The 21556-nt window shown below is 50.0% G+C and overlaps 1 protein-coding gene across 1 annotated transcript; it reads right to left on the reverse strand.

Moving 5' to 3' along the window:
* Nucleotides 1–7528: 7528 nt before the first annotated feature.
* Nucleotides 7529–17897, reverse strand: Insig1 (insulin induced gene 1). Its single transcript, XM_027951304.2, has 6 exons — nucleotides 17790–17897; nucleotides 17250–17640; nucleotides 14874–14998; nucleotides 13334–13500; nucleotides 12922–13021; nucleotides 7529–9473 (listed from the first exon to the last, which is right to left on the reverse strand). The coding sequence occupies exons 2-6, from the start codon at nucleotides 17614–17616 to the stop codon at nucleotides 9444–9446; spliced, it is 789 nt and encodes a 262-aa protein (XP_027807105.1). The 5' UTR covers nucleotides 17617–17640; nucleotides 17790–17897; the 3' UTR covers nucleotides 7529–9443.
* Between the last annotated feature and the right edge of the window lie 3659 nt (nucleotides 17898–21556).

The following is a 21556-nucleotide window of genomic DNA, read 5'->3' on the forward strand; positions in this document are numbered from 1 at the left end:
CAGCTGTTGGTCTGGATTAGGAAAGTTTGGCTGTCCTGAAAAAACATCGATATAACAAAATTTATTTGTAGTGAGAAAAATTTAGAATTAGTGGGGTAGCCGCTGAAGCCTCTCAGTAAAGAATGGTGAGGGCCACAGAGTGGCAGGGTGACAGTGACTTTAGAACATGCATGTGCATTTTTATCTATGACCTTTTGGTCACAGACAGTTCATGCATTGTGACTAAATCGCTTCTCCAATGCATTTCTGTTATTTTTATGCAGAATTGTAAGATCCTTTTTTCTTTCTGGGGCTACTTCAGAGATTAAAAGGTTCTTGCTTCTACGCTGCTGCCTCTGAAGTTGAAGATTATAACGACACTTTAGAGATGCAAAATAATGAGTGACCTCATTATTGTAATCTTTGAAATTTGCCATCCACTAATGGGAGAACAGAATTCTCTTTGGACTCTCTCACTCTCTCTGTGCGTCAATCTGCATTTGCAAGTGTTTTTTATACAGTTTATAAAACAATTTCAGATCCACTACCTTGAATAATCTTTGTGGTAAGAACATGAAAATTTTTTTGTTCTCACAGATTTATAAGCAAAAAAGTATTCTCTGAGAAATCACATGATGAGTCTTAATGTCATGAGAATCACAGATTGGATTTAAAAAGTCTTTTGGATAAAGAAAATGTGCCGTCTTTCTGAGATTGCCCAGCGGCTGTGGCCCTGGAGGACCTGGCTGGGAGGACACGGCACTTACCATGGGTATTCCTATCTTGTGGCTACTATAAAAAAGTCTCCACAAATTTGGGGGTTTGGACAATAGAAGTTGTTCTCCCAGACTGGAGGCCAGCAGTCTCAAACTGGCGTCATGGAAAGGAATCCATGGCACAGGCAGGACACCCTCCCACTGTAGGGTCCAGGACCTAGGATCAATCTCGAGCACTGGGGAAAAAAAAAAAAAAAAACTGACATTCACAGGTTCTAGAGATCAGGATGTGGGCATCTTGGGCGGTAGAAGCCACCATTTTTTTTAAAATATTTTTTTTATTTGTTGGACACATGCCTTTATTTGATTTATTTTTATGTGGTGCTAAGGATCGAACCCAGCACCTCGCATATTCTAGGCAAGCGCTCTACCACTGAGCCACAGCCCTAGCCCCTCCCCCCAACCAATTTTTTTAAAAAAGAAAATTATAAATTGGTAATGACAATTATGACTCAATATCTTTCTTGAAAATTTGGGGTTTTGAAAGTCTTCACAGTGAGAAGACGTTAGAGTTAGTTTAAATTATTAGCCAACCAACAGCAAGGACACTGGAAGAAAGAAATTCTGGCTTCACCTCTGCAGATGGTCATGGTCATCCATGCACTCTGCTGGCATGGGTCTCTGCAGCTCCACCAGCTTCCCTGAGACCATGGTGCAGCCCACTGGCTGTGGCCTGTGCTCCTGCTCAGGGGTCAGGTGTGCCTGAAGCCCAGGGTATGGATCTGGTCAGGAGTCATGCCTTCCCCATGTGGCGTAGTCTCGGTTCAGCTCCATCTAGACAGTCTGGGGGTGTCCTGGGAAGGGGCTGTCTGCCTGAACTGGTCAGCAGTGTCCATCCTGTCACTGAGAAGGAACTGGAAGTCTGTTCAGGGTCACTCTCACCACCTGGGCCTGTGACGTCCTTCCAGGGCAGTGGGTTGAGAGGTGGTTGGGTGTGGAGCTGGGTGGAGCTAAGGTGCTGTCTGGGGCATGGCTGGGGGTCTGCGGGTGTGGCTGGGAGGTGGAGGAGAGGTGAAGTGGGGTAGGGTTGGTGCAGGAGGGCTTGACTGGAGAGGCTGGGAGGGGTCAGCATCTGACCAGGGCAGAAGTCGGGCATGCCTCAGTTTACCCTCCCCACCAGTAAGGGTTTCCTGGACTTCTGCCCAGGCTCCTGACCTGTGCTCTGCACCAACTTTTAGCTTTTTGTCCAGGGAGATGGACTGGGGGGAACCTGGACACTCACTCCACACAGTAGCTCAGAGATGGCGTTGGATTCTATGGTGGAGTGTGTGGGGGAGGCTCCACACCCAGCAAGGTGCACTGTCCACTGAGTGCTGACCTCCGCTCTGTGGTGTCTGAACTCTAGCTTCAGGAGGGCTTTTCCTTGTCCCTGTGCTTAGTAAGTTTCCCTAGGTAACTGCAAGAGCTCTGCTCTGCTCCGTGTTGAGACTCGTTTGCCAGTGTGATGGTGTTGACAGGCAGCCCTGAGCACCCTGTCCCCGAGGCAGGGATGAAGGCTCTTGTGAAAGGGACTTGGCGTAGCATCAGCACTTTCCCTCCCTCTTCTGCTGTGGGGTCAGGGCTCTGGAGGCACCATCGCCATCGCCCTCACGAGAACCTGAAGCTGCGGATGCCTTGACCTTGGACCTCCCGGGCTCCAGGACTGTGAGAATGGAACTACACTGCCTTTAAATTACCTACTTTGTGGTGTTTTGTTGAGAACAGGCAGGAAGAGACCACGGCAACCTGCCTGACTCCCAAAGCCTTCTCTGGAAGACCAGCCTCCACCCGATGCAGCAAGATCTTGAGTTGGTTCCCTAATGGCTGGGATGGGTTTGCTTCACTTGGGTCTGGCCGTCTACTCCCCTGGGCGAGAGCCAAGCTCCCTGGCACCCTGGACATGTGAAGCCTGGCGCTGGCACCCCAGAGGAGAGGTGGCTTTGGTGTGAGGTAGAATGGTGTCGTCCAAGCCACAGCAGCCTGGATCCAGCTCCGTCTCAGCTCTTGGGGACTAGACCCTCAGGGCTTTCAAGGCAAGGACCCGAGATGATGATGCTCGTTTGACCCAAAACACCCCTGGCCATCGCTGAGAGTGAGTCAGGATGATTCTAATTCATCTGTGGAGGTAACACCCTCTGTGGCTGGAGGGTGTAACTGTGGAAGTTTTCCTGGTGCCGAGGAGTGTGGCCTTGCTTTTCACGCCCTCAAGAGGGGGGTTCACAGCACCTGTTCAAAACGAGTTACATACACGTGAGCCTACAGTGGACCTGCCGACATTCTGAATTCAGAGAACGTGTGGACAAGTGTTGGCCTTGACACTGCTTACCACAGTGAGCAGGGGTAGCCCCTTGAACATCTCACAGGGACATCCAAGTGGAGCAAGAGCTGAGAGTCCCCACTGTTGCCTAATGTGTGGCTAAAAACAGGATTGAAGACTTGGGGTCTCCTTGGCTTGGAGCCACCCCTTGGATTCCAGGTCTGGTGGAGAAATACCTGGTGCTGGGCTGAAACTCCCGCCTTCCTAGGGAGACAAGGCCTGACCGCCCTGGAGAGTGACGGGCAGACCTCAGCTGGTCCAGGGCTCCTGCTTAGGCAGCTGTGAAAAGCTCTCTGCAAGCAAACCCTCAGCCCTTGCCCTCATCCCCCTTCCTATAAGGCCGAAAGTCATTGTTGGCCCCTGAAGATGGGCTGAGGCTGTTGTCCCCATGTCTTCCTGTGCAGCTGTGCTGATCAAAGCTTCTCCAGGCTTCTCACTCTGGCCTTTGCTGACTGGTTTTGGGGGCCGGGACCCGGACCTGGCTTGCTGGATCCCAGCGACGGGCCTCTGGATCGCAGGTGGGTAACACAGTTTAAACTCTGGCCTGTACAACAGCATGTGGCTGGCTGTATAGCGCTGTTGCGCGAGAAGAGAGGTCCTTGGTCTGTGGTGGACACTCTTCCACACCTCCGGCTCAAATTCACTGTCCCTCAGGCCGCCTGACTGGTGGCTGAATGTCCTGTGCAGGCCTGCTCAGCACCCACCCCTGGCTCCTCCTGCCCTTTCTGGACCTGCTGAAGCTCTGAGCTGGGGACTCACTGTTTCTGTGGCAGCTTTGGGGTGGGGAAGTGACACGACCCACAGTCACCCCAGGACATACCTCCCGGGGAGCCTGCTGCTGCTGGGGGTCCAAGAGCCCAGGCAGAGTCACCCTGCCTGCTGGGCTGCTCTGGAGTGCCACCTGCGCAGAGTCACCACATGGCCCAGCACTGCTCTGCCTGCTCTCCTGGAAGCAGATGGGCCCAGATGGCCTCGATGCCCTATGAAATAAGGTGACATTCTGAGACACAGAATTTAACCCCGTACATAGGGTGAAGATCAAGGTCCCCAGACAAGGGACCTGCACTGAGGAGAGAAGCTGGAGGCCAGCCTGGAGGCCAGCGCCGTGTGGCAGGGAGCTTCCCCGACCAGCTGCACCATCCGAGGGCCTCAGGCTTCTCCATGCTCTTAACCAACAGCCAAATCTTGTCGCGTACTGGGTTTGAGACTGTGGCTACTTTATGTTAAAAACGGTTTTGATAATGCCCAGCCTCTGAGTCCTGGACAGCGGACTCAGCCCCTCCCTCCGCCCCTCCCTCCCTTCCTTCATTGTATTCCTTCCTTGCTTTGTTCATGCCTTTCTTTTAAATATCGAATATGGGGAAGGTTGGGGTTACTAAGATGCTCAGAAACAGTGCCCCAGGAGAGCCTGAAGTCTCCAGACACACACCTGCATCTCCCTGGTGACCAGGTGGATTCCTACCAGGTCCTACCCGGGCACCCAGCACACAGCATGGCTCTGGCACACAGGGAGCCTTCGGTGACATGCTTCCCAATGAGCAATTGAATAACTGCACACACCTTAAGCAATGCCAAGTCTCACATATGAGAACCCTTGGGGAAGGGCTTCCAGGCACCCAGCTTCCTAAGGACTCAACACCTGTTTCTGCTCGTGGCAGGAGGCAATACAAGGGGACCCTCCTGCTGGGCACGTGGGACTGTGTGATTGCTCCTTCAGATGATCTGTGGGCAAGCTGACCTTTCTTCAGTTGGCTCCTGCAGCCGGTCAGATGTTCCAGAAGGACATGAATGAGCATAGCCTCAGCTCAAGGGGACCCGCCGCCTCTCCCCCATGGCACAGCCAAGTGCAGGGAGTGACTCACCAGGAACCAAGCTGCTCCAGGGCCGCCTCCCCAGTGCCATCTCCACCTGCAAACTTTGCTTGCAGCTGCTCTGCTCACATTCACCTTACCCTGGTCGGGGCTTTGCAACTAATGTGACTGATGTGGAATCAGGAGAAAGGGACACCAGCTATACCAACTGGCATGGGGGACGGCTCTCTGGGTATGAAAGAAAATCAGGGCATGTCTGAAAGCAACAAGGTATCACATGTTGAAGGGAGCCATGTTTTCCTCCAAAAGATGAAAGTTCAAGGCTGAGTGTCCATGTGGGAAGGGCAGGGGGGCAGGCAGAAGCCTCCAAGGATGTTCATGCAGTCAGCACTCAGCGCTGCCCAAGCATCCACTGCTCCTGGGGCTGTGGCACCAGAGCTGCCAGCCTGGCAGGCACTGTGCCCGGGGGCAGCGAGGCCGGAAGCTGTGGACGGCCTAAAGCCAATGTAGCTCCATTCCTGGGGAGAGCAGTCCCACATGCTGCAGTGCCCACTCACATGGACAGAGCCCATGCAATGACAGGGCAGTCCAGGCAGGGGGAGCAATGCCCCTGCTGAGACGCAGCTCCGACCTGGAGGGGCCTGCAGAGCTCTCTGTGGGCCTCTCCTAAGTGATGTGGATGATTTAGTCTTATCCGCAGTGGCCTGGAGTCCACAGGGCGGAAGGTGACTAGTGGGCTGCTGGCAGTGAAATGTGACAGCAGCCAGCCAGCGTGCCTGCCTCTGGGAAACAGATGAAGGAGTAAATGACATCATTTACGCAATATTCCTTCAAGAGTCTTAGTATGGATTAGGGCCGGGCTCTGTCTGGGCACCAGAACAGGATAAGAAAAGGTGCCACCACCTCCCTTGCCAGGTTGCAGAGTGCTGGGGACATTGGTGAGAGATGGTTACAAATCTGCAGCCCAAGGAGGCTATGGGAGATTCTGTGTGACAGCAGAGTGAGGGATGGTCGTCTGGTGGAGTTCCAGGGGTGTGGGAAGAAACAACTCTCAGTGAAAAACTTGCCAAGACAGGAAAATGTGCAGAGCTAGAAAACCACTCCTCCAGACGTGATGTGGAATTTTCATCTTTATGTTCCTGAACTTGGGGATGTGCAGAGCCTGGGACCCAACAAAAACTGTAGAGATAGGTGGGAGGAAGGGGTCATGGCACCCAGAAACTCTAGGAAGCAAAAGTGGCAATGAGAAGCTACTTGTCACATCCTGCACCTTTTCCTTTCCACTACCACAGATCTAAGGTGGGAAAGGCCATCAAATGGCATTATTTCAGGGTAAGAAAAAAAACTGTTTCTCTTGTGCCAGGTACTAGTAGGTGTTTTTATAAATGTTAAGAAATTCTGGTGTGAATCTTACGAAGATTTAGAGAGAAAATCCATGGAGCACTGAGTTCAAGTATCAGGACTCAAGATTTCTCACCCCCCGCTTTTCTTATCTTTCTTTGCATATATTTCTCTCCATTTGGGGGTCCAGAGCCTCTCTGGTGGCCGACTCCCTGGTTACAAGCCCACCTCCCTCCAAGTTCAAGCACAGTGGTGAATTAGCTCAGCACAGCCAGCTTCTCAATGCACATCTGCTGAGGCCAGACTGCAGTATTTCATTGAGATTTTACAATACTAACCTATTTTAGACTTTATCTGCTATATAGTTAACTCATTGCAGAGGATCTGAGACTAAGGAAATGGGCAGGTTGTCTACTTCAACGTGAAGGAGAAAAGGCAAGTTTAAATTTTAAATGGTACCTCTCTCTTGTATCATTTCTACTAAGATACAGGCAACCAATAATTCAAGAGTGGGGACGATGCAGGCCATGCAATGATTTGATTAGACTCAGTGGAGTCTTCCAAGTCCTTACGTGTGACATGGTGCCTTTGAATGCTGGCTAAGTAAAGCCACCCATCAGCCAACCATGAGCCTAGTGACCCAGCTTTTGCTCATACAACATGAGGAGCAAAACAGAGTCCCTTGGGGACCATGTGCCTCACTTTCCATAATTTAATTATTTGCTCAAAGACCAGAAAAGTTTCAGGAAACTTTTAACTTCTAAAACACGGGTTCAGATGTGTCAAAGTGGGCCTTCTCTGTTGGAGTCACTGTACTTAGGACTAGATTCCTCTCAGGCAAAAAGGTGGAGTCTACAGAGGTAGAGAGGGAAACGTGTGCAGCATCACCTGGACCAGCTGTCTTGCATGTGTAGAGCAGAGCTAGGTGTGGCTCAAGGGTCCTGCTGGCCTAGCAGGCACAAAGCCTGGGCTCCATCCCCAGGAGGTTGTGCAAATGTTCTGGGAGGCTACACAGTTGCTTTTCTGGAAAGATTTGTAGCTGCAGAGATCCCACCTGACCTAATCCAAGAGCAAGCCACCAGGAGCAAGGAGCCCCGAGTCAGGGCAAGTGCCCTTGTGTCAGGCCACCCACTTCTAATCCCCAGATGAGAGGGGGCACCAGTGGAGAGGGGACTGTGGTGGGTTCAGAAGCACACCCACAGGTTATGCTGGGATTCCATAAAGTTTAAAGTCGATAAAAGAGCCTTCCATCTCAAATTCTGACACCTAGACAAGACATGAATCCCCCTTTTTTTTAAAAAAAAAAGAACCCATAAATACAATAGTTGGTTTTGAACCTTTAATAAAAGTAAAAAATGAATGCAAAAGGAACACAATGTTGAAAACAGTATGAATGTGAATCTCACTAGATGTTCAAATATGGCATAGTGCAAGTTGTGTTCATACTATTTTACATTTTTACAAATTCAAATCACTTTGGTTCAATATATCTGCTATAAACTATTGGCAAAAAAATTCTTCAGATTCACATTTTTTGGCTACATCATTTCTAAGAGATTTATTTCCAGTTGAAGAGAAAAAATACTTATTGTTTATACATGATCAAGTATATTTCAAAGATTCACTTACTGCTTTCATCTAGTAACTCTGGTTTGCATAAAATGCTGACAACTTCATTGAAAAATGTTTTCATATAACTAATCATTTGTTTTCAATTTCATAAAATGTATAAGGGATCATTCCAAAGTTCAGAATGGTCCATTTGCTTTTAAACAAAATTCCTCTAAAACAAATTAGCTTCAGAAACCTAGAATTTACTCCAAGACATTTTCCTCAAAACAAAATAAACAGAAGGAGCCCATGAGGATCAGCACATGAATGAAACCAAGCGTGCCTGTCCTGGGCCGTGAGCCCACGCCCCTCCTGCTGTGGCTTCTCTTCTAAAGGGGTCTTGCAGCCACTCACTACCACAGAACTCAAACAAATCAAACACATAGGTTGCAAAATACAAAAAAGGTAAATTGGTAAGTAAAAATTACTAAACCCACAAAACCGGAGTATGTCAGAGGACGAGGGCTCAGTGAAGGGTCTAGTGAAGAGACTTCACGCCGGGAAGCGCTGCTGAGCTCGGCCGCGGTGCGCACTGAAATGCATGGAGAACCCTTCTCTCGAACATCCCACGTTAAAAAAAAATAAATATTTAAGAGGATACAAGGCTCAGATTGGTTTTCATATACATTGCACTTGAAGTTTGAGACCCAATACTTGCAAATCAGGTCTGATATGGTCTATGCCATTACACGAATACAGTGTGCTCCCAGCCGTCACCCAGCATTCAGAACATCACGCGTGCAGTGCGGTGACGTGCTCTTCTACAAGGCAATCACAGATTGCAAGTTCCATAGGGCTGCAGAAAAACAGTTCTCGCTACTCTGGAGTAACAAAGACGCAAACAATTTTGGCTAAGATTGAAATACGTGGCAGACAGGTATTCACTCTTAGAGGATTCTGGTTTTTGGATAAAACTTGGTGAGCTGAGGTGAAACCTCCCACATCACAGTGGAATCAGGACCTCTTACTGCCATTGCTCTTGGGAAGATTGTCTACACAGGATTCTGCCGGCAGAATGAAAAGCGCAGTCCGCTCTCTGGTGACAGGCAGAGGTGTGTGACTGCATGGTGGGTCACTGCGGCACTGAACGTGAGCCAGGCCAGGTGCCACCAGTGCCAGCCACTCGGGCAGCCACCTCCCTACACATGCTGCTTTTTTTTTTTTTTTTTACACAACCCTATTTTTAAAATCTTTTGGATAAATATTCCTATTACACCATACTTCATCTGTCAAGCACCATCAACCTGTTTCCTTTGGGCATGGATACAAAACTGACAGTTGGTAATCAAGTTGTAGTTCAAGGCTTTGAAATATGGCAACTGTTTTTTAAAACATGAATGATATCTAATACTTGGGACAATGCCCCTGCCTGGACTCCCGCCCACAGTCTGCCATGGATGTTCCAGAGCAGACAGGTGTGGGTGTGGTGGGTCAAGGTAAGACTTCAAGGTAAGTAGTTACTGTCTCCACTTTGCTATGCTAGACTAGGTGAACATTTCTTCCAGGAGTCATTTGTCCTCAGCCCAATCTAAATAGAGTATTTAGGAAAAAAAAATCTTCATCACAACCCACTAAAACAGTCTTCTTTCCAAATCTTGCTTATTTTTCGGAATCAGTGGGTTTGAAGGCTCAATCACTATGTGGCTTTTCAGGAACACCCTATGTGGAAAAAGAAAGAAAAAAAGAAAATTGAGTGTTGTGTGTAAATAACCTGTGAGTAAATATCCTACTTAGGCCCTAAAAGGTGAAAGGTAAAAATTCCTTTGACCTGCCAGCCACAGCCACCTGTGCCCACCTGCTACCTGCACTCAGTCTGGCTCCACCTTGCAGGTGGGTGAGCTGCCAGAGCCCTCCCGGGAGGCTGTAGGAGAGTGAGACACCAAGAGGAGCAGGGCCTCACCAGTGTACTCAGCACCGCGGAAGCATGGCGATGCTCTTGGCAACAGGTGCTCCCAAAGTGGGGCTAAGGACTGTCCCTTTCAGGTCAGCCTGCTCACTTGAGGCTGCAGTCTGCCAGCATCTGATGCCCAGCATGCCCTGCCTGCTAGCGGTCTGTCAGTACAAACATCTGGGACAGGTCAGGTTTTGGAACACCAAATGACATCTCCCCATCCTTTCTCACGTGACCCTCACCAGACCCCTGGATCATCATCATTGCAGGCAAAATGTAAAACCTCAGTACAGGACCACGTCTGGTTGATAAGCAGATCCAGAGAGACCTAAAAATTCTCCTGAGGCCAGAGAGCTGCTCAGAGGACAGAGGAGGCTCGGCACACTGCCTCTCTCTGCATCCAGTGCCCTCCACCCCGCTCCCTCCCCCTCCACCCAGGCAACCTGCTTCGAGAGCAAGGTACCAGATATTAGGATTCTCAGCCAGAAAACTCTGAGGCTGCCTCATAGAAGAGATAAGTCAGAAACAGAGTCTTGGAAATGCCCCCTTGGTGGCTTTGGCATGGCAATGATGTGTAAGCTCTAGGGAGCTCCTGACTTTTACCCAATGGTGACTTGAAGAAGATACTATGAACAGGGACATGAGGGAGGTTCTGAACAAACTTCAACTGAGAGAAAAGAAAGGACAAGTTCTTGCCAGTAACCTAGAAATAATACTGCTGTCACATTTCACCACCTGCCAATGCACTGACTGATAAACAACAGGGAACGATTCAGAATCCATGGTCTACAGGAGACCAAAGTTAGGTCTGGCCCTAGTGTAAGAACACAGGTGACTATGGAGAAGACAGCAGGTGGCCAGACAGATCATGACTTGACCTTCATCAGCACTGCCTAATGTAATGTGTTTTAAATGGCAACATAGTGTCTAGGCTACCAAGAGATTTTTAAAACTTATTTGGAGGATGAGTGACAGTCATGAGCTATAGGTTAAAAGGGCATTTGGTATCCTATGAGAAGTGTGGCTCAAATCCACCCATATGGGTGAAAAGCTCCCCATTTATAATGGGCTAATAAATGTTAGAGTCTGTAAACAAGTCAAGATGGCACCTGGCATTTTGCAAAGGGAGTGGTTTGTGAAGTAACGCCAGCGAGCCATTAAGTGTGGAGATTCCTTATTGGTTGACTGCTGTATCTAGTTTATGTTAATTAAGATAAGCTGTGTGTAATGCATATATACCCCTCCGGTCCTACAATAAACGGCTCCCACTCCTGCTGTATCAATGTACACAAGTTGTTCGTCACCCCCAGGTTATTTTGCTGCAGCCGGACTGTGGCAGATAAAAATTTCTGCTTTAAAGTACTGAGTAACATGGGCTCAATTAGCTAACAAGGAAAGTGCACAGCCTGGCATCTCACACAGCAGCAAATGTGAGCCTCAAGGGCAACCACACAGCTCTCATCCTGAGTGGCGGGAGCTGGGTGAACAGGAACCAGGGACAGGAAAGGCAATCTGGATGGGGGTAGGTGGCCAACAGGCAGCAGTTTGAAGCCTCATTCTTGAGAAAAAAACAAAGTACAAACAGCAAGCACAGATGCTGAGTGCTGAACACTCTCACTTTCTTTTAAACACATGGGCTGAGGACGAACGCTTGAGCTATATTTTTGGACCCAAAGGAAAATGGCTTGTAGGGAAAATAACAAAAAATACCACATAGAAGAAACTTCTAGCCCGTTGGAGAGCACAGGGCTTGAGAGCTGCTGGGCAAGGCGTCCTTGTAGGTAGCAAATGCTCTTAAAGGAGGGGACCCCAGTAAGAACAGGAAGGCGTTTTTAGAGACCAAGAAACACACAGCAGGCTCACTGCAAGAGTCATTCAGTAGGACCATCTTCAAAAGTTTGCATTTATGCAACTCTTTTAAAATGTTTCCTCAATTTCTAGATGTTTAGGACATGTATATACTATGAAACTTCTACTCTACCCGAGTGCTTATTTCCTAGAACTGACTCAAAGCCTTCAAAATCAGATATGGCACCAGGGCATCTTCCTGAAGCAGCAGCCAACTCTGTGACTACTGTTCAGCTGCTGGTCAGCTTGGCTGTCTTATTCCAAAAGTCTTCCCAGGAATTCTCTGTCCAAGACTACTAAAATAAGAATCTCCAAACACCAGCAGTTACAAGTGGCCCAGCTGCTCTCAGAACTAAGAGGCGGTGTCAGGGGCAGGTGCTGAAGGTGAAGGAAGGGGCTGGCTATGTGCATCCACTGAGGCAGAGTCCTGACTCTCCATGAAGGGTCGTGAGAAACAGCTTTCTCCATGGAGTGCTTTCTGTTTTGGCAGCTAAGTGGAGAACAACCAGACCAGAAGAGAGACGTTTTAGATTCAGAAGCCAGTAGAACACTCCAAATTCTATTGTTTTTAAACCAATTTCTATTTTTGTTAAATAACAAAGTAGCCTTCAAGTTCAGCTCCTCACGGATGGCCATCAGCTCATATAAATAAACGTACCATTCCAAAAACAGCATAAAGCACCAAGATAAGTTTTGAGAAAGCCAGAGTTTATCTCTGAGAACAATGGTTCTAGTTGCTTTTTTTAGTTCACTTTACTTAAACCCTTGAGTCAAAGTAATCTTGAAACAACATTTAAATGTCCCCATTTGCTTTAATTGAAGTGTTCAAATGCCAGTTTTTACCTCCTGAAGGTAACCACTAATCGTCCCGGTTTCTCGTGCCTTTCCAACTCTCGGGAAATGCTCTGAGCGGCACTTCCTCCTCTTCCTGGAGAGCAGGTGGACAGCCCGCCCAGAGGGCAATCACGCGATGAGCATCCTGCTCCGAGTGACGCCATCCCAGGCAGGCCCAAGTCCACAGGTCCCCTGGAAGGGCAATGCCCGCCTATCCAGGCTGTCCCCTGGTCTGCACACTGGCCCAGTCTGAGGTGGAGTCAGTCCACAGCTGAGGGGAGGCACCCGTGTAAGGCGAAGGGCTGCACTAGGACTCAACGGTTTCTTTCTAGCACAGACATTATGAGTCGAAAAATACAGAAACCTTATAATTTGGTAAAGAAGTACCCAAGTATCATTCCCGCTTTCATAATCTTTTCTCCATAATTGTTGTTACTGATTCTGAACTAGACACACATCAGCACAAACTACAATGTACCACATACAGCAACTCTACCAGCTAAGACTTGGCAGTGTCCAGTGTGGGAGACTTACCATGGCCAGCTGCCGTCCTATGTTTCCCACTGTGACGCCTCCTGAGAAAAATATACACGGGAGCCAGGAGCGGATGTAGAGGAAATCTGGGGATGTGTACCTGGAAGGAAAAACGTCCAGTCAGTCTCACCCGCCTACTTCCGGGCCAAAGATCTTCTGTGATAGAGGATACTAGATGCCAAAAATGCTGCCAACTGCCAACACTGGAATGACGCGCCTCACTGCCCCGACTCAGTTTTCCTTACGGGAAGTACGGACAGTGTGCTTTTAGTATGTGAGTTGAGAGTAAGCAGCGTTTTGAGAATTTCAAACCCAAATCTGTAATTTAGCACAAAAGCCAAATAAAACAAGAAAATACCTAAATATAATGGGTCCTTCTGTCCACACAAGTAGCTTGAAGACACGTACTTACTGGTAGACTCCATTGTACACGAGAAGCTGGGTGATCAGAGTCGCTAGGAAGGCTATAGTGATCCCAAGTCCCAGGCCACTTCTGGAACGGTCAAATGTCCACCAGAGGCCCAGGGACAGAGCTGCCAAGGTCAGAGACAGCTGGACGTTATTGGCAAAATCCAACTTCTGGTGATAGCAAAGTTAAGGAAAAGTTTAATGACTTTTCCATAAGATCAAAAACCATAGGAGCTATGTGCAATATCCAATAAATTTATTATCCAATAAATCTTCCCCATCCATGACAACCACATGGCCAGCAGACCCTAGATCTTCACGGGACCACCAGGCAAAGCCTAGCTTTAAGAAGGAGCTTTCTTGGGCAGGGAATGTGGCTCAGAGGTAGAGGGCATGGCTAGCGTGTTCAAGGCCCTGGGTTTCATCCCAGCACTGCCCCGCCCCCTACACACACACACACACACACACACACACACACTCTCTCTCTCTCTCTCTCTCTCTCTCTGAACTTTCTGAAAGCCATGCATGAAATTCTGGTGGTATTTTGGCCACCAGCCAACACTTTGCTATGAAGCCATCTACAGTTCCCCTTCTCTCCCTCTCAGCAGTCTGAAGTGAACAGGCCGGGCCTTTACGTCCACAGCAGACACGTAGTCAGTATGGCACCCAGCTCAACAGGCTCCAGTCTGCTACAGCTGTGCTTGTCAACTGATTTACCAGGACTCTCTTATATACCATTAAATAGGGGGAAAACAGACTTCAGGATCTGCAACACTAAAAATCATTCCCTCCAACTTGCTCTAAAGAAACCCTAAATCCTAAGGGCTCCCTGGCAAACTCTGGACTGCCTTCCTGAGAAATGCACGGCACATGGCACACAGCACACCCGTGGGTGCCAGAGGCCAGGGGCCTTCCACAACTGTCCTTGGCCTTCTGTGGGCAGAGGGGCAAATTCAGACACCTCCTAGTGAGATGTGGTACCAACAGCCACACCCTGGGGCAGTCCTCTTTGCCAGGAGAACCATCACATCTGCTGGAAGGACACGAGGGAGACACATAAAGTGAATCGATAAAACAAACTCCCAGGAGCTAAATGATAACTGCTGAGAAAGAGAGGACCTCTTACTTCTTTTTGCAGGGCGATGGATTACTAAGGACTGAACTCAAAGGCGCTTAGCCACTAAGACACATCTCCAGCCCTTTTTATTTTTTATTTTGAGACAGGTCTCACTAAGTTGCTGAGGCTTGCTTCGAACCTACAATTCTCCTGCCTCAGCCTCCCAAGCCACTGGTATTACAGGTGTGGCCTCCACATCTGGCAATCCATCCTGCTTCTGGTACTATGTCAACTGTTTCCTGAAATGATCTATAAAGGATGCTAGAACTTGCACCTTAAAAGTCCCACTAGGTGAAAACTATGTAATATAGTTTAAAATAAAATACTTGGATGAGATAATGAATACTACATACTCAATAAAAGTCCTGATGTGCTTTGACACAGCCCCAGACCATGCTCTAGACACAGCACGTGGGTAAAAGGATACGGCGCTGGCATGGTTGATACCAACGAAGACGGCAATGCAGCGCATGACGCTTGCCCACTCCCTCTTGAACTTGTGGGGCTCCCCAAGGTGACTGTCAATACACGGGTAGAGCAAGCCGACAACCGCTGTGGAAAGGAAGAACACACCAGCTGAAAACTGCAGCTTCCCCATGATCAACAGGAACACTCAGACCAGGCCTGTTTCTAGAAGTTTATCAGGTATAACATAATATTTAGTTTACAGTACTTTCCATCCAAATCATGATTTTGAAAAGTTAAAAAGAAAAACCACTGCTTTTTAAACACGTCCCAATAAACCTAGAAATGAATCAAAAGCAGAGGATTAAATCATCCACATTAATAATATTTAATCTTGCAGTATCTAATATTCAGTTTGCCTCAAGCACAAAACTGAAATGGCCACATACCACCTCCGTTTTACAATGGAGAGGTGAGCATCTGTGAACACTTGTGGCCCCAAGTCACATCACAGTTTGACACTCCTGCTGCCACCCAGCGCTGGAGCTGGGTCCCATGCCCATGGAGGGACAGTGGACTCAAGTTTTAAGGGGCTCTTGCAGTTACTCTAGGAGACTGAGGCTACTGTGCACGTAAGGCCATCACACTCTGGTTTCTTTGGCTGCCTTGGGCCTAAGTCCCAAGCTGTGGAAAGTACAGGCCCATAAAGAGGAAACTCAGCTGCTAGTCCCAGCTGGCCTTGGATGGACATGGCTCCTGGTGTTTGTTTTCTCATGTGTGAAATGCTGATGATTATGTAACTGGAGGGCAGAGCAGGAAGAGATCCCTGAGCTTGGGGTCTTAGCTCCTGGACAATGGGAAGGTTTGGCATCCCAGAAGAGAAGCAGCATGCACAAACAAAGGAGGGGGATGAACAAACTCCCAGTCCACCCGGGACATGGGTCTGCCAGGGTAGCACTGTGGGACAAAGCATGCGAACTCAGGAGACAGGCTGTCATTTCCCTTGTCATGAAAATCTCAGGCTTTTAGGTTCTTCCACAGTGAAGAGATGTAGGTTCAACTAAACATTCAGATAAGAGCATGAGAAACCATTTCAGATACTCCTGGAACTCGTGAAGATTCAATTGCAAATTCAAATTTCATTTTGAAGATCAAGCTTTTGGTTCAAAGAATCTACTAGTCAAATGTATATGGAACATGGAATTCTTCAAAAAGGACTTTCAATTAGTATAGCCATCCCTTAAAGGTTTAGAGAACAGCAGGATCCCACCTTTCTGAAACACAGATGAAAACTTGGCAGTATCCTGCCTTGCTGAAACAAACAGCTCCACAACAAGTCTTTTGCCCCTGTACTGAGCCTTCGGAGCAGACGGCTTAATAGCTGTGGCAGCCAGTACACTGGACATTATACTTAACTGTGACTCAGCTTCCCCGTCTGTAAAATGGAGCCATAGCTTATAAAGCCTAAGGAAGCAGTCAATAAAAGTCAGCTACAAAGCACCCACGATGCTGTTCTGAGTTACTCAGAGCGAGTTTGTTTTCCCCACCGCCTCAGGACAGGGCTGGCTCTGCTCACTTTCATAGTTCAACAGCTTGCAGAGTGAGGCTGCAGAAAGCATCTGCAAGTGTCTTCAATAAACAGATGCTCCATGACTAGAGGAATGTTAAATGACTGGCTGGGCCACAATCATTCACCATTTTACAAACTTGCTAAATGATAACTAAGAAATTTTTCTAAAAAACAAAACAAAAATGGCAGTTCACACTAACTGGCCCATGTTGGGTTCCAAAATGTCTCTGTGACAAGTTAGTGTGCTCAAATCTAAACTCTCAAGGAGGGCCTCTCTTGTGCCCTTGGTGGGAGGGGGTGTTATGGGTGGTGCCTTGGCTCCAGGCCAGGCACAGAGCCATCTGCAGAAGGAAGTGCTGGGAAGCTGCTCCCTTGGCAACTGCCTCCTGAGCACGTGAGGGTTTGTTTTCAGTTGTCCAGCAGGGTAGCATGTTTGCTGGGACAGCCAATAGCCTGGCAGCACTGCCTCACCAGTTCTCCAGGCGGCCAATCCTGCGGCGGTAGCTCTGGGTGACAGCTGCTCCCGGTTAGCCTGGACACTACAGGGCTGGGACTCCTCTATCCGGGCCAGCGTTTGCTCAAACAGCCAATTATCTCCTGACCTCATCTCCATCACTGGTTCCTCAAACTTCAGAGCTGTTATCCTGGCCAGCACCGGGGACTCCCTACTCTGTCCGGTCCCTTTCCTTTCCCTAAACACAACACGGGATGCCCAGTTTTTATCTGTGGGTGGTTCCATTTTCAAATACACGTTCCTTATGGCCCAAAGCGACTCTGACAGAAGGGACATCTCCAGTTCTGCCCCACAAGAACAAGAAGGGCACTCACCCGCCGCCGTCCCGCAACACGGGGGCACCCACCAGGCGGAGGAGAAGATGGTGGCGATGACTTCGTCGGGGAAGAGCGTGACATTCCTCTGGATCTGCAGCAGGTTGAGCACCAGGGCCAGCACGACCCCGACCGAGAAGAGCACGAGGCTCCTTTGCACCAGGTCATGGTGCCAGCTGTTGGCGCGGCCGCTCGCCCCGGCCCGCGGGCCCCTAGGCGAGGGGTCTGCGCCCGCGGCCTGGGCCACGGGGGCGCTCATGTCTCCGAGCTCGGCCACCGGCTTCGCGGCGCGGGCTCTCTGGAGGCTCGGGCGCCTCGCGGCGCCGGCACAGGGGCAGCTCCAGAAGTGGTCGTGCAGCCTGGGCATCGGTGCCCGCCGCGCGGAGGGCTCCTGCAGGAAGGACGCGCAGAAGTCACCGCGGCGCTCGCGTCGGGGAGACAAAGGCCGGCCGCGGCCCCCCGCCCGGCCCCGCCCCGCCGGCGTCCCGCGCAGAGCCGGCCCGCCCCGGCCCCGGTGCCCCCGGCCCCGCGCTCGCGTACCTGCGAGGGGCACCCGCCAGGACCCGCGAGCGGCAAGAGGAGGCGGGGCAGCGGCAGAGGAGGCGGCGCGCCCGGGACGGCCCAAGTGCGGCCGCGGCGCCGGGCGGGCGCGCGGCTTATAAGGCGGGCCACGGCCCCACACCACGTGACCCAGCCCGGCCTACCCGCCGCCCGCCCGCACCGCCCAGGGGCGTGGCCTCGCCTGGCCCCGCCCCGCCCGCGTGCCCGTCCGCACTGGGTCTGGTGAGGCGGCCGCAGCCAATGAGAGGCGGGCGGCCCATATGACGTGCGCACACGCCACCGCGACCCGCGTCCGGCTCGCGCGCTCGGGCAGGAGCGCGGTCCCGCGGGAGGGAGCGCGGGCTCCGCCGCCCCGGCCCCGGCTCCCGCGCGAAGGTTGTGCACGCACGTATTCGCGTAGACCTGAGCGCTGAGCGTATTGACAGCAAAATCGGAAAAGCGGCCCGGCTGTCAGCTGGTGCCGAGAGCGAGAGCGCCCGGTGGACACCTCCAGGAGCCCGCTCCTTCTCAGCACCCGCCAGCAGCTGCCGGTCCCTGGGCGCGAGCTGGGAGACGCCGCGGTGAACCGAGCTGCTGATGGGGCGGTGCGCGGACGTGGCAGCCTGGCCCTAAAGCAGGGCACGCGTCCCGTCCCCAAACCCGCGGGCCGGGATGCGGGTCTTCATCAGGGCGGCCTCCTGTAGCCGGGTTATCCAGGTCTGCGAGGCCAGTGAGCCGCACAGGCTCTCACCTCCCAGGGTGCCAAGTCGCACTTGGATCTCTCTTGCTCGTGCCATTCTGCCTGGCCGCAGGCCCTCCCAGTAACAATCCAGATGTTTCTTTCCATTGTAACATCACTTATGTTCAGGTGCACAGCTTAGGACATTGTATGCGTTTCCGTGTTGCTTGTGCCCAGGGCGAAAAGAGGCCATCCAGTCCTTTAGCTAACTAGCTCTGCCTCAGACCAGCCTACCCACATCCGTGTTGAAACCACCCTGTCTCCCCACTCCCCTGCCCCTCCTCTCATCTGCACCTGGACCATAGGAGCCCAGGACCTGAACTCTGGGACCTCCTGGGGCCCTAGACCTTGTGGCTGCTCCCATGCACAGACCAAAATGCCCTTCAGCATTGTGGAGGGATACCTGGGGGCAGTTTCTGTGGGTTCCTTCAAGGGCTGTTGGGGCTCCTAATCTTAGGCTGAGTGTGTCAGTGTGCCCTCATAAATGAAGGCCATGGAGGTTAGTGACAGTGGAAGAGTTTGAATGGACTTAGGCAGACCCAGCCTCACCATCAGAAACTATATTTAAACACAGGTTTGAAATTCGCTTATCTCTAAGTGAGGCTATTCTAGTGATTTAATTTCTCTATTAAATGCAAACTCTGCTTAGAAGAGAAGGGGCCATTCTGCCCAGCTATCAGTTGCTCTGGGTTAAACACTCAGAGAATGTGTTCCTGGGTATTCTGATGTGCTGCTACTGCTGGGGAGTTCACTTTGTTGATGGACTAACCACCTTGCCATCCCTTCTCCCCAAATCCTTGGAGAGCAGCCTGGTAAGCCCCATGGGTACAGAGCAATCATGGAGTCAAGGGAGACCTCTGGCTTTGGTACATTTCCCCAGGTGCTTAACTCGGGGGACTGAAGGGCTGGCCAGAATGGCCCTTGCCTTCCATGCAGAGCATGCATTGAGCAATTGACTTGTCTTTAGTCAGTATTCCTGCCATTTTCCCCCTTATAATGTTAATGAATATGTAATTAGGTAGGTGACTAATATATTATTGTTAATATAAAAGCATCACATTCATTTTTAAACATTTAGAAAATATGGAGAGAATTTTTTAAAAGAATCATTGATAATGCAACCACCTGTTAACATTTGGAGGTAGGAATGTATCCCCAGATATTCTTCCTATGTATAAATGTGTGTTTTTAAAAAATAGGATCATATCATACTTTATATGTGATGACACTAGTTCTTAAGTGGCCACAAACATCTCAGAGTCAATCAATATAGAGTATGGCATTATTTTTGACAACTTTATTGAAATCCAATTTATATACAGCACTATTCACCCAGTTAAAGTGGACAATCCAGTGATTTTTATTTTATTCATAGAAGTGTGCAACCATCACCATAGTCACTGTCACTCCTGCACCTCTATCCCAGCCCCAGGCAACCACTCACCTACTTTCTGTCTCTATAGGTTTCCTATTCTGGACTTTCACATGAATGGGGTCATATTATATGTGGTTTTTTGTGATTGGCTTTAGCCCAATGATTTCAGGACACACCCTGTTGCAGCACGTGCTAGCACTTTATTCCTTCTTAGGGGTGAATAATGTTCCATCGTATGGATATACCACATTTTACTTACCTGGTGGACATCTGGGTTGTTTGCTTTCTGACTGTTATGAATAATGCCGCTATAAGCACACCTGCACAGGCTGTGTGCATTGTCATTCCTCTTGGATGGAATGACTGGGGTCACTTGGAAGTGGGTCACTTGGAAGCCATGTGTAATCACATGAGGAGCTGCTCGATTCTTCCCAGGCAGCAGCATCGTTTTACATCCCCACCAGCAGCACATGAGGCCTCTGATTTCTCCAACACTTCTTATTTGACCTTCTGATTCTAGCCACCCAGGCAGGTGTGAAATGATCCTGTCATCATTTTTCACAGCAGTGTAGTATTCCTCATGCTGGGTGTGTGAGCTTACTTGCTGAGTCTGTGTGAGGGGAAGTGGAGTGTGGCAGCAGAAAGGGTGAGTGCTAGGTGGTGCCCTGGAGCTGCCGAAGCTCTGCAAAGACAGCACAGTCACAATGAGGCAGGGAAACAGGCAGGCAGACAAGTGGTGAGGCCCATAAGGAGGACCCTGTCAGGACCACTGTTTGAGCCGTGCTTCACCATTTGATGTGCTCCAACTCGTCAAGCAGCATCTGTTTCCCAAAAGGGAAAAAAGACTCCATTCTTACAAAAAAAAAAAAAAAAAAGACAACCACGCAATTCAGCCTGAGCACACCCACATGACAATTAAAATCTCAAGGACAGGTTACAAGGAGGCCAGTCAACTTCCACCCTGGGCCTTTAAAAGAAGGGATGTCAGGCGACCCGGTGGCACTCCTGCCCTCCATGCTCTCCACTGGGAGCTGTCTTACATGTCTGAACCTTGACCTCCTCTTCAATAAATTTCTGCTTGCTTATCGCCGTGTTCCTTCTTCATCTCTGTGGAACATGGACCCGATCCTGATTTCTACTAGTAACACAGTCACACTGCCACCTGCCATGCAGGTGGCAGCACCCAGCATGCCTTGCGGGGATAGTGCTTTGGGGCAAAACCATGCCCCCATTAGCTCTTGTCTCCTAGCTCTCACTAGTACCAGCGACTGCTCCACGTTTACCGTGGCAGTTGACTGCTTCACTCTCCCTGATCCTGGCACTCAGCAGCTGCGGGGCGCTGGATTGCACATCCTCAGACTCTGGAGAATCAAGAGGAGCCCAGAGCTGCTTCTGAGGGGCCAGGCTGTCCCACCCCTGTCTGTCCCTGGAAAGGAGAATAGAGGAGTCAAGATTCGCATTGTACAGCCCTTTGAGTGGACGGTTGTTGGCAGATCGATCAGAGACCAGGTGAAGCCCCTGGAGCAGAGGAGGCTGAGGCAGAGAATGTAGGACCAGAATCAGGTGCCCAGCCATCCTCAGGGGCGACAAGAGGACAGGAGGAGACAGAGACGCTGGGTTGGAAGGTCCAGAGAGACAGGAAGGCGAAGCGCC

This window comes from Marmota flaviventris, chromosome 1, assembly GCF_047511675.1.
Source record: "Marmota flaviventris isolate mMarFla1 chromosome 1, mMarFla1.hap1, whole genome shotgun sequence".
Taxonomy (NCBI): domain Eukaryota; kingdom Metazoa; phylum Chordata; class Mammalia; order Rodentia; family Sciuridae; genus Marmota; species Marmota flaviventris.